Genomic DNA, 12,269 nt, shown 5'->3' on the forward strand with positions numbered 1-12,269 from the left:
AACACCCAAGTGATTCCATAAATTGAAACTAGTTCAGTGGATGTTGCCCTCTCCCCCCCCCCCCCTTAGTGCTGTACTGCTGTACTGAAACAGCTGAAAAAATGGGTCATGTTACTCCTGACGTTGCTGGATGCAGGCCTCGCTCTGATCCGTTGCCAGTGTGGGCAACTGTTTTGTTTTATTGAAAGCGTATGGCCGAATTAGCTATTTTTGTCAAAAGTACTATCGGTTTTGAGTCAGGGAATGTGTACTTTTCCATCTAAAACATTTGCTATTATTTTATGTCATTATTTTATGAAGGCGACTGCCACAGCAGTGGAGATGAGTAACAACTGCGCATGTGCGCCCTCATGGGGACGGGCCCTGCTATGAAGGAACGTCACGATATGCCTTTAAATGGAGCTTGATGTCACAGATACATTTTTTGGGGGCGGGAGAAGGCGCTAGTGCGAAAGTTGATAGAGCATATCGCAGGTAAAATGAGTTACACAAAATGGTAAAGAGATGGCAGCTAGAGGAAGCTGGTGTTCGGTCCAGTGTTGCCAACTTAGCGACTTTGTCGCTATATTTAGCGAGTATTCAGACCCCTCTAGCGACACATTTTCAAAAAAGCGACTAGCGACAAATCTAGCGACTTTTTCTGGTGTTATTGGAGACTTTGAGACTCTGACGTGAAAGCACGTATCGTTCTTACTCTTCTCAACGAGCAGCGTGGGCCCCAACCCGTCCCAAAGCACTCACAGGCAGCCCATTCCTCGCGCAGCAATCCCTCCCAGCTGCAGTCAGAGCAGGAGATGTTCACCCCTCCACATCCAGACTGCAAATGAATCGCGCTTGCGGGAAGCCACCGCTGGCTGATCCCGCCCTGGCTTACATTCAGGGCGGGATGTAAATGTAAAATGTTCTTTGTCTAAAATAAATCACTGCACAAAAATAAATCACTGCATTTGACTCACACAGCCTCAGTCACTTACTCACCTTGTCCACTCTGTGTGTGCCTCTCTGTGACATAAGCTAAACATCTAGCTGGCTAGCTCATCATGTCTCAGTCTAAACTGTACACTCAAAAATACAGAAAGGAGTGGGAATCAAACCCTGAATTCAAAGGCTGGTTGAAGCCGTTTATTGGAGATGATACACGGGCATACTGCCTGTATTGTAAGGCTGATTTCTACGCCAAACTTAGTGATGTAAAAAAACACATGACAACTCAAAAACATACTCAAAAGGCGAAGCCTTATAACAGTTCCACCCAAAACAAGCTGCCATTTATGGTAAAAGAAATTGGCTTTGCAAAAAAGGCTGAGGCCACCATGGCATTAGCTATCTGAACACTGTTCCATGCTGGCATGTGATCACATTGCAGAAGCATGTAGAGCTGCTTTCTCAGACTCCACTGCTGCTGCCCACTTAAAAATGCACAGGACAATGTGCACAGAAATTATTAATGGTGTTCTAGCACCATACTTTCTGAAAAAGTTGGTCGCAGATGTGGGTGACCAGCGTTTCAGCCTCCTCCTCGATGAGTCCACGGATGTAAGTGTTTCTAAGTACCTGGGGGTTGTGATAAGGTACTTTAGTGACACCAAGCAGACAATTGTATCAACATTTCTGGGGCTTGTTGAGTTGGAGGGAGAAGATGCCAAATTATACCCCGTGCTGTTGTGGCTTTCCTTGAGAAGTGTTGTCTTAAAAAAGAGAAACTCCTGGGGATAGGGACTGACAATGCCTCTGTTATGACGGGGATTAACAATGGGGTCCATAAAGTGCTGAAGGAGGAGTATGGCCTCAAATATCTGGTTCTTATTCGCTGTGTGTGCCACTCTCTGCAGCGTGCTCATTTGTAGATCTAAACATATTTAGGGTGTTTTTTACTCACTTTTTGTCTCTCCCACGACATTATTCCTCTCTCCTACAGCGTCCATCACAATTACATGCACATGGCCAATTATGCAAATTAGGCGATGGCGTCATTTAGTGACTTTTAGGACAGCCAATAGCTACTTTCCTTACTGAGGAGTTGGCAAGACTGGTTCGGTCCCTGGTGGCACTTTAATTAGGAAATCGGGTGAAGAAGGCACAAAATGTCACTGTTTTCCATTAGAAGATACGGAGAGATGCTGAAAATGGTTAGTAGCAATTTAAATAGTAAATGTGACTCACCGCCTCGATTCGATATTATGTAGCAACATTTGAAATTGTGTTTTTTACAATCATCACAAATGTTTTAGGTGGAAAAGTACACATTTCCTGACTCAAAACCAATAGTACTTTTTAAATATTTTTTTTATCCCTTTTTCTCCCCAATTTTGTGGTATCCAATTGGTAGTAGTTACAGTCTTGTCTCATCGCTGCAACTCCCGTACAGACTCGGGAGAGGCGAAGGTCGAGAGCCATGCGTCCTCCGAAACACAACCCAACCTAGCCGCACTGCTTCTTGATACAACGCACATCCAACCCGGAAGCCAGCCGCACCAATGTGTCGGAGGAAACACCGTACACCTGGTGACCTGGTCAGTGTGCACTGCACCCGGCCCGCCACAGGAGTCGCTAGTGCGCGATGAGACAAGGATATCCCTGCCGACCAAACCCTCCCTAACCCGGACGACGCTGGGCCAATTGTGCATCGCCCCATGGACCTCCCGGTCGCAGCCGGCTGCGACAGAGCCTGGGCTCAAACCCAGAATCTCTGGTGGCACAGCTAGCAATGCAGTGCCTTAGACCACTGCGCCACCCTGGAGGCCCCAACCGATAGTACTTTTGACAAAAAAACTAATTTGGCTGTACGCTTTCAATAAAACAATGAATTTATCCACACTTTGCAGATTTCTGAATCATGAATTCACTGGCAACGGGAGCAGAGCAAGGCCTCCTCCTTTAGTGGGCTATCTCTTACTCTTCTGTTATCTCTATCTTTCATGCTCTGGTCTCATGGTTTTGTTTGAACTCTCCTGCTGACCAGTGGTGGGGGTGAAGCTAGACTTGGAAGCATGGGTAGACAAGTTCAAGATCTTGGCCAGCAACGTGTCTGACAGTCGTCAAGGCTCGCAAAAGGTACAGTATGAAAGGCTGGGTAAAAAATGATCAGTCCTCTATGTGACTGCTGTCAAGTGACTTGAACAGATCCAGTCTAACGTTATTATGTTATGATGACTCTGACTTCCTTTGTACAGTGTGGGCCATCCAGAAGTTGTGAGATGGACTGCGAAGTCAACACTGACGTAAGAATGAATCTCCTTTCACATAGCCCTACCCCAGGAAGAGTAGCTGCTGCTTTTGCAACAGCTAATGGGGATCCTAATAAAAATACCAAATACCAAAATTGTACAAACTGCTGTCACAGTACCCAATCAGACACAACCCACACACACACATACAGTTTGACTAGTTCATGTCAACCAAGTGTCTGGGGAATTATGGCGTGATTTGTTTGTGTGTGTCCAGTGCTGGTCTGTGTGACAGAGAGAATAGGAGAGTGTGAGAGAGTCTGTATGTGCCTGTCGATAGTGATATAATAATCCAATACAATTCCCTGTCTCTAGGACTTACTCTGCTATCTGATTGACGATGGTGGCTTCCTGGTGATGTCCAACCAGAGGGATCACTGGAAAAAGGTATGGAGGGTAAACGTCAGTAGGTACCAACCAGGTCAATTTACACAATCTCTAAATGGTCAAATAGCACAGTAAAGTTGATTATCGAAGATATTGAGAGATTCTTTGGTAGCTGTATGTTAAAATTATAACATTCAGTCTGTATTATTTGACTCCATTAGTTTTAATAGGTGCAGACCAGTCACAAAGCCTGACCCTTGTTTTTTACTATAGCTCAGTGTGCAAATAATGCAGACTGATTGTTACCAAATATATTGTATGATAGATCTGTGTATTAAAGATATGGAGATGTTGGTCTGACAAAGATCTTTTCTACGTGCCTGTCAGTTATCCCAGTGTCTTGCTGTTGCAGGTGGGCCTTTTCTTTGGTGATGTGGACCCCTATCTTATGCACGCGCTGTATAACAACTCCATCTATGCCCGCCGGCAGTCCTTTCAGTACCAGTCAGCATGTGAGCCAGTCAGCAGCAGCCACACAGGGGCAGCACCCAGGGGCATCTTTGTGGTGAGAGTTCCAGGACCAGGGCAGTCTTACCTTACCTTAGTTACCCCATTTCATCTCCAGGGTCCATATTTGTGAAGAGTTTCAGAATAGGAGTACTGATCTAGGATCAGTTTTGTATTTTACAGGGGGTTCTGATCCTAGATCGGCACACCTACTCTGAGACGCTTTACGGATGGATACAGGCCCAGAGAAAATGACTAACTATTCCACCTAGCCTATCAAAGATGCAGCTACCACAACATTGTTTATAGCCTCAGATCTACACAAGTCCCTTAGTGGGAAACTCTTAGAAAAAAGGGTTCCAAAATGGTTCTTCGGCTGTCCCCATACAATAACTATTTTTGGTTCCAGGTAGAACCGTTTTGGGTTCCATGTAGATCCCTCTACAGAAAGGGTTCTATAGTGCCTTCGGAAAGTATTCAGACCCCTTGACTTTTTCCACATTTTGTTACAGCCTTATTCTAAAATGTATTAAATCGTTTTTCCCCCCTCATCAATCTACACACAATACCCCATAATGACAAAGCAAAAACCGTTTTTAGACATTTTTGGTAATTTATATAAAAAAAACTGAAATATCACATTACATAAGTATTCAGACCCTTTACTCAGTACTTTGTTGACGCACCATTGGCAGCGATTACAGCCTCAAGTCTTCTAGGGTATGACGCTACATGCTTGGCACACCTGTATTTGGGGAGTTTCTCCCATTCTTCTCTGCAGATCCTCTCAAGCTCTGTCAGGTTGGATGGGGAGCGTTGCTGCACAGCTATTTTCAGGTCTCTCCAGAGATGTTTGATCGGGTTCAATTCTGGCCTCTGGCTGGGCCACTCAAGGACATTCAGAGACTTGTCCCGAAGCCACTCCTGCATTGTCTTGGCCGTGTGCTTAGGGTCGTTGTCCTGTTGGAAGGTGAACCTTTGACCCAGTCTGAAGTCGTGAGCGCTCTGGAGCAGGTTTTCATCAAGGATCTCTCTGTAATTTGCTCCGTTCATCTTTCCCTCGATCCTGACTAGTCTCCCAGTCCCTGCCGCTGAAAAACACCACCACAGCATGATGCTGCCACCACAATGCTTCACCGTAGGGATGGTGCCAGGTTTCCTCCAGATGTGACGCTTGGCATTCAGGCCAAAGAGTTCAATCTTGGTTTCATCAGAATCTTGTTTCTCTTGGTCTGAGAGTCTTTAGGTGCCTTTTGGCAAACTCCAAGCGGGCTGTCATGTGCCTTTTACTAAGGGGAGGCTTCCGTCTGGCCATTCTACCATAAAGGCCTAATTGGTGGAGTGCTGCAGAGATGGTTGTCCTTCTGGAAGATTCTCCCATCTCCACAGAGGGACTCTAGTGCTCTGTCAGAGTGACCATCGGGTTCTTGGTCACCTCCCTGACCAAGGCCCTTCTCCCCCGATTGCTCAGTTTGTCCGGGCGGCCAGCTCTAGAAAGAGTCTTGGTGGTTCCAAACTGCTTCCATTTAAAAATGATGGAGGCCACTGTGTTCTTGGGGACCTTCAATGCTGCATACATTTTTTGGTACCCTTCCCCAGATCTGTGCCTGGACACAATCCTGTCTCAGAGCTCTACAGACAAATCCTTCGACCTCATGGCTTGGTTTTTGCCATGACATGCACGGTCAACTGTGGGGCCTTATATAGACAGGTGTGTGGCTTTCCAAATCATGTCCAATCAATTGAATTTACCACATGTGGACTCCAATCAAATTGTAGAAACATTTCAAGGATGATCAATGGAAATAGGATGCATTTTGAGTCTCATAGCAAAGGGTCTGAATACTTATGTAAATACGTTTTTTTTATTTTTAATAAATTAGCAAACATTTCTAAAAAACAGTTTTTGCTTCGTCATTATGGGGTGAAGTGTGTAGATTGCTGAGGAAATTGTTTAATTTAATCAATTTTAGATTAAGGCTGTGGAAAAATTCAAGGGGTCTGAATACTTTCCAAAGGCACTGTAAATGGAACCCAAAACGGTTCTACTTGGAACCAAAAAGGGTTCTTCAAAGGGTTCTCCTACGGGGACAGCCAAAGAACCCCTTTCAGTTCGAGAGAGCACCTTTTTTTCTAAGAGTGTAGAGGGGCTAAAGGTTGTTTCTGGAAGGGGCTATCAACTTCAACCTCATAAGGCTCTGGTCAAAAGTAGTGCACTACAGGGAACGGCGTTTGGGACGTATTCTAAATCTTTCAGTGAGTAATGGCTTCTCCTTGTGTTCTCTCTTCTTCTCCTCCCCTCCTGGTCCCAATGTGTTGTGTCTAGCCCTCCATCGCAGACATGCTCAGTCTGGCCTGGTGGACATCGGCGGCAGCATGGTGAGGCTATCTGTATTTTAGCACAGATCACATGACCTAAAGAACAAGATGTATGAAACGTAACCCTTTAAAGGGATGATCTGGGATTAGTACATACATTTTTGGACTTAATGATACAGCCATAGATTCTTGGAGAATAAAACTTAGAAATAGTTCAACTGTCTTACTCCATCACAACCCAAAATAAAACCTTGTTTTACAATATAATTAATAAACAAATACTGTAACTTCAAAATAGGAATATAATTTTGATCTAATGGATGGTCAGTCCTTGAATCCATAGCTCCGTGTTTGAATTTGAGAGTGGTTCAATTTCTCCAGCTCCATCCCTCAGCTGTTTACCAAAACGTTGTTGTTGATTGCTCCTTTAAGCGTGTCTAGTCTCGGCTGTTTACCCACTAAGGTCGATGTCCCCGCCCCTGCAGAAATCTAATTAGGATAATAAACAAATCCCCATAAGAATCTGTCAGTTCAAGCTAGAGATATGTTTTTGGCATTGGATGCGTCTCAATCCACCGCATCCGCCTATTTTGCACTTCCACATCTGCGGTGAAAGGTGACAGAGCTAGAGCAGTGGTTATCAGAACATGAGACATCACAAAAATCGGTCTTCTCACAAAATCGTCTGTAGTCTACAAACTATTATGACCCCTCTATGGGAAGATGCGACTCTCACGAACACGGTGGTGACGATGGTGTTCTCCGTTTTGCTCTACGCCTCCCACAAGCGTCTTGGGACTTGTCTAAAGTCAGTACAGCCGATCTGCTAACTTCTGGCTGTAGTGTCTGAACAGTTTGGGCTACACACTAATATGACGTCTCTATGGAAAGGTGAGACTCACGAATACGTACATGTCGGTTGTTTTGCTCTAGGATGCCCATAGGCCTCACAAGACTTGTTGAAGTTCTCCCAGTACCAGTTGAAAAAATGAATGGAAGTATACAGTGCATATACTTATATACAGTGCCCTTCCCTTTTTTCACATTTTGTTACATTACACCCTTATTCTAAAATGGATATCAATCCACACACAATACGCCATAATGACAAAGCGGGGGATTTTTTTTTTTTAAATGTGCAAATGTATTAACAATAAAAAAACAGATACCTAATTTACATAAGTATTCAGACCCTTTGCTATGGGACTCAAAATTGAGCTCAGGTGCATCCTGTTTTCATTGATCATCCTTGAGATGTTTCTACAAGTTGATTGGAGTCCACGTGTGGTAAGTTCAATTGATTGATCATGATTTGGAAAGGCACACACCTGTCTATATAAGGTCTCACAGTTGTCAGTGCATGTCAGAGCAAAAACCAAGCCATGAGGTTGAATGAATTGTATGTAGAGCTTGAGACAGGATTGTGCTGAGGCAAGCATCTTCCTAGCTGGCCAAACTGAGCAATCGGGGGAGAAGGGCTTGGTCAGGGAGGTGACCAAGAACCTGATGGTCATTCTGACAGAGCTCCAGTGTCACATTTGTCCAAAGGAGCGGACCAAAGTGCAGCGTGTGTTCTGTTCCACATATTTATTTAGACTGTGAAACTTAATGCAGTACAAAATAAACTGAAGGACAAAACAACAAACCGTGACGCAGAGGAGAAACAAACACTACTCACAAAATATAATCACCCACAAAAACAGGTGTGACAAACATCAGCTTAAATATGACCTCCAATTAGAGACAACGACGACCAGCTGCCTCTAATTGGAGATCATACCAAACAAACCAACATAGAAATACAAAACATAGACAAACACCCCCTGTCACGCCCTGACCTACTCTACCATAGATAATAACAACTTACTATGGTCAGGACGTGACATCCAGAGTTACTCTGTGGAGGTGGGAGAACCTTCCAGAAGGATAACCATCTCTGCAGCACTCAACCAATCAGGCCTTTATGGTAGAGTGGCCAGACGGAAGCCACCCCTTAGTAAAAGGCACATGACAGCCGGCTTGGAGTTTGCCGAAAGGCACCTAAAGGACTATGACCATGAGAAACAAGATTCTCTGTTCTGATGAAACCAAGATTGAACTCTTTGGCCTGAATGCCAAGTGTCACGTTTAGAGGATACCTGGCACCATCCCAACGATGAAGCACGGTGGTGGCAGCATCATGCTGTGGGGATGTTTTTCAGCGGCAGAGACTGGGAGACTAGGCAGGATCGAGGGAAAGATGAACGGAGCAAGGTACAGAGAGATCCTTGATGAAAACCTGCTCCAGAGCGTTTACACTGGGGTGAAGGTTCACCTTCCAACAGGAAAACAACCCTAAGCACACAACCAAGACAACGTAGGAGTGGCTTCGGGACAAGTCTCTTAATGTTCTTGAGTGGCCCAGCCAGAGCCCAGACATGAACCCGATTGAAGATCTCTGGAGAGACCTGAAAATAGCTGTTCAGTGACATGCCCCCATCCAACCTGACAGAGCTTGAGAGCATCTGCAGAGAAGAATGGGAGAAACTCCCCAAATACAGGTGTGCCAAGCTTGTAGCGTCATACTCAAGAAGACTCGAGGCTGTAACTGCTGCCAAAGGTGCTTCAACAAAGTACTGAGTAAAGGGTCTGGAATACTTATGTAATATGATTTCAGTTTTTTATAATTTTTTTATACAGTTTTCTGAATACTTTCCGAATGCACTGTAGATATGGAGACTGTGGCAAAAATAAGGGTTACATACATACAAAATAGTTTTCTGATCTTTCTCATATCTCTCAGATATAGGACAGACACTTCAGAACAAACTTCCTTTAGATTTTTTTGGGGGGGGGACTATCTGTTGTTCCGTGAAGTGAATCTGTTATTCAATGTGTTTGTATGGGCTAATAACAGTAAGGCCAACCATTTTTTTTATCAAATATTTTTTTCTGATATTTTTGGGACACTTCAAGGGTTCTTAAAAATCAAAGTTAGATGGCAAAATTATCCTTGGTAGTAGAAACCCCCTAGACAGGGTTTAGACTCTTATGGGTTTATGAGGTATCAAGTCAGGTTTAGGTCAGAGAGATGTCCTGTCTATTACTGTGATATTACTCTATGACTCAGCTTCCCTCTCACTGTGTGTTGTTACCTGATTCATCTATATCAGGTCTGTAGTCCAGCAGCTGCTCTATGGACTTGCCTACAACAGTTGGCTCTACACAGGTTGGTGCACATTCCTTATCCTTGTGCTGCATGTGTGCCTTTCTCCAAGCTGATATGTTAGGGGAATATGTTTCCATAGGCTATGGAAAGTAGTTGGTGTACACGGGACAGCACATTGCCAGGGCTGTCTTGCTGGAAATGAATGAAGCTCGATGTGTTTTTACATATAAACATGTACATGTCACATGTATGAAGCTGGCTCCCCACAGTAGACGAAGGTTCAATCCCCACATCCACCTTTTGCACTGTTTCTCCCACGTGCCTGTATCCCCCTCACATTTCATAACTGTCAAATAAAGTGTCAAGATACCCTAAACAAAAAACATTTCTGGGTGTTTCATTCCTCCTTTGTTGCAGGTGATGTTCTGGCAGATGGGTTTGACCAGAAGGAGAGCAGCTGTGTGACCATCCAAAGCCAGTTCTACTTCACCAACACCACCAACTCATACAATGTGCTGCAGGACTGTGGGAACTGCTCCAGGTGTGTGTACGCATGCATGTTTTGTGCGTATGTGTGTGTATGTTTGTACAAATACATGACCTCTTTTCCTCTGTTGAAGGTTATTTCATGCTAAGAGGATAGAGAACACCAACCTGTTGTTTGTGGTGGCTGAGACACTGCCCTGTAGCTCCTGTGAGATCGAGAGACTGACCCAGGTCAAAACGGAGTGTATCCTTCATTTGGTCACCAGGACTGCAACGTCTACAAGGGGGAATGATCCCCTGCATGTTACAAAAACCTAATGCATTGACTTATTAGATAATACAGCTAGCTGTAGCCTACATTTAGTATATAAGTGAATCACTGGGTGTTATCGTATACACATCGAAGACTTTATATAGGCCCAAAGTGTCACTGCATTTCCTTGTTGACCCTCTGACCTTAACCCAGGCCAACAGTCCAGGAGGAGGATCCCTGTGAGGTGTTGAACTCTGCACGCTACCGGAGAGGCCCGACCGAATGCTGGGACTACAACATCTGGGTAAGAAGTTCTCTAGTACCACAGACATACTGTGTGTCCCACATGGCACCCTTTTCCTTATATACAGTAATGCTCTACTTTTGACCAGAGTTCTATGGGCCCTGGTCAAAAGGAGTGCCCTATAAAGGGAACAGGGTGCCATTTGGGACACAGCCGTGGTCTCTTGTGCATCACTTCCTATTGTAATTATTTTGATATATATTATATAGGTGGTTGTTCTCTAGTCCTCTCAGACTGTGTCTTCTCTTTGTTTCTCTCTTCTAGGAGAACACATCGGAGTGTGGGAGAGGCCACTCCCTACAGTCTTCAATAGGAATCCTTTTCTCTATCCAGCTGATCCTTACTCTTCTCTCTCTCTGACACCTGGACTAGACCATTACTACAGTCATCATCCACTATCTCCTAACATCCATTCTCTTACTCTTCCCTTTGTTCTTCAACATTTCTTTATCCACTTCTGGTCGGGGTTTGACCTCTGCAAAAACAGTTTTCATAATTCCAACTTCCTCTTTCCTCTCCCATTCTCTAGTGTGATTTCCCTTAATCTCTCTCTCTGCATTGCCATTGCATGTCTCATATGACAGGCCACTTGAAAAGAAGAGAGTTTCTCTTATTTTGATGACAGTAAATTGCCCCAAGTGTGAGATCTGGATTTTTTTTATCATCCATATCCTTTAAAAAAATCACTCCATTTGAATGTGTGATAAAGGGATGTTAAGACAAATATTTTATTGACTTAGATGTTAGTTAGCATCAATGCTCAATATGTTCTAAAAGTGCTTCCAAAAGCCAAATAAGAAGTGATTGAGAGATAAAAAAAAAACGTTGTAACAAAAGTACAGTGGACCGTTGCTATCAACTGATACAGTACATTTCGTTTTTGTGAATTTTACTTGAACATATAGTAAATATAAAATTTTAAAAATACAAATACGTAAAATATATTCCAAAGATGTATTTTTGTTCATATATATATATACCAGTCAAAAGTTCACACACCTACTCATTCCAGGGTTTTTCTTTATTTTTACTATTTTCTACATTGTAGAATAAAGTAGCCACCCTTTGCCTTGATGACAGCTTTGCATTCCAGGGTTTTGCATTCCAGAGTGTGCAAAGCTGTCTTCAGGACAAAAGGTGACTACTTTGAAGAATCTCAAATATAAAATATATTTTGATTTGTTTAACACTTTTTTGGTTACTACATGATTCCATGTGTTATTTCATAGTTTTGATGTCTTCACAATTATTCTACAATGTAGAGAATAGTAAAAATAAAGAATAACTCTAAAATGATTAGGTGTGTCCAAACTTTTGACTGGTACTGTATATATATATATATATATATATATATATATATATAAAATACATGTATTGAATTAGATGTATGAACAAACATGCATAGCCTATATGTCAAATGTTATACTCCATTTGGATGGTTGAAGATGACCTACTGAAGCTTTACCTTGCATCTTGTGCAATGATTTGTCTATGTGATCTGAAAAGCTCCTGCATTTGTGTATGCTAACTTCTGGAGAATGTAGCTTATGTATGGGCAGCTTTCAGTGTAAACATTTGATGATGCCACTCCCAGATTCCCTTTGTTGATATTCCCTTCTAGTCCAAGCAGAGCTTTATAGCCCCTGGAAGCCTTTATGAAGAAACACATTTGGGTTATAGAAAAAGGAGTAATATTTT

At 43.2% G+C, this 12,269-nt stretch overlaps 1 protein-coding gene across 2 annotated transcripts in view; it reads left to right on the forward strand.

The window, feature by feature from the left end:
- Positions 1-11,381, forward strand: part of cacna2d2b (calcium channel, voltage-dependent, alpha 2/delta subunit 2b) — an 80,908-nt gene extending 69,527 nt beyond the window's left edge. For both annotated transcript variants that reach the window (XM_029776128.1, XM_029776127.1), the window contains 10 exons: positions 2,963-3,054; positions 3,174-3,221; positions 3,543-3,614; positions 3,967-4,119; positions 6,388-6,440; positions 9,533-9,588; positions 9,946-10,069; positions 10,149-10,258; positions 10,489-10,571; positions 10,836-11,381. In XM_029776128.1, the coding sequence (XP_029631988.1) occupies positions 2,963-3,054; positions 3,174-3,221; positions 3,543-3,614; positions 3,967-4,119; positions 6,388-6,440; positions 9,533-9,588; positions 9,946-10,069; positions 10,149-10,258; positions 10,489-10,571; positions 10,836-10,931 (887 nt within the window). In that variant the 3' untranslated portion in view covers positions 10,932-11,381. The remainder of the gene's footprint in view (positions 1-2,962; positions 3,055-3,173; positions 3,222-3,542; positions 3,615-3,966; positions 4,120-6,387; positions 6,441-9,532; positions 9,589-9,945; positions 10,070-10,148; positions 10,259-10,488; positions 10,572-10,835) is intronic.
- Positions 11,382-12,269: the final 888 nt, after the last annotated feature.

Source organism: Salmo trutta, chromosome 14 (genome assembly GCF_901001165.1).
Source record: "Salmo trutta chromosome 14, fSalTru1.1, whole genome shotgun sequence".
Taxonomy (NCBI): domain Eukaryota; kingdom Metazoa; phylum Chordata; class Actinopteri; order Salmoniformes; family Salmonidae; genus Salmo; species Salmo trutta.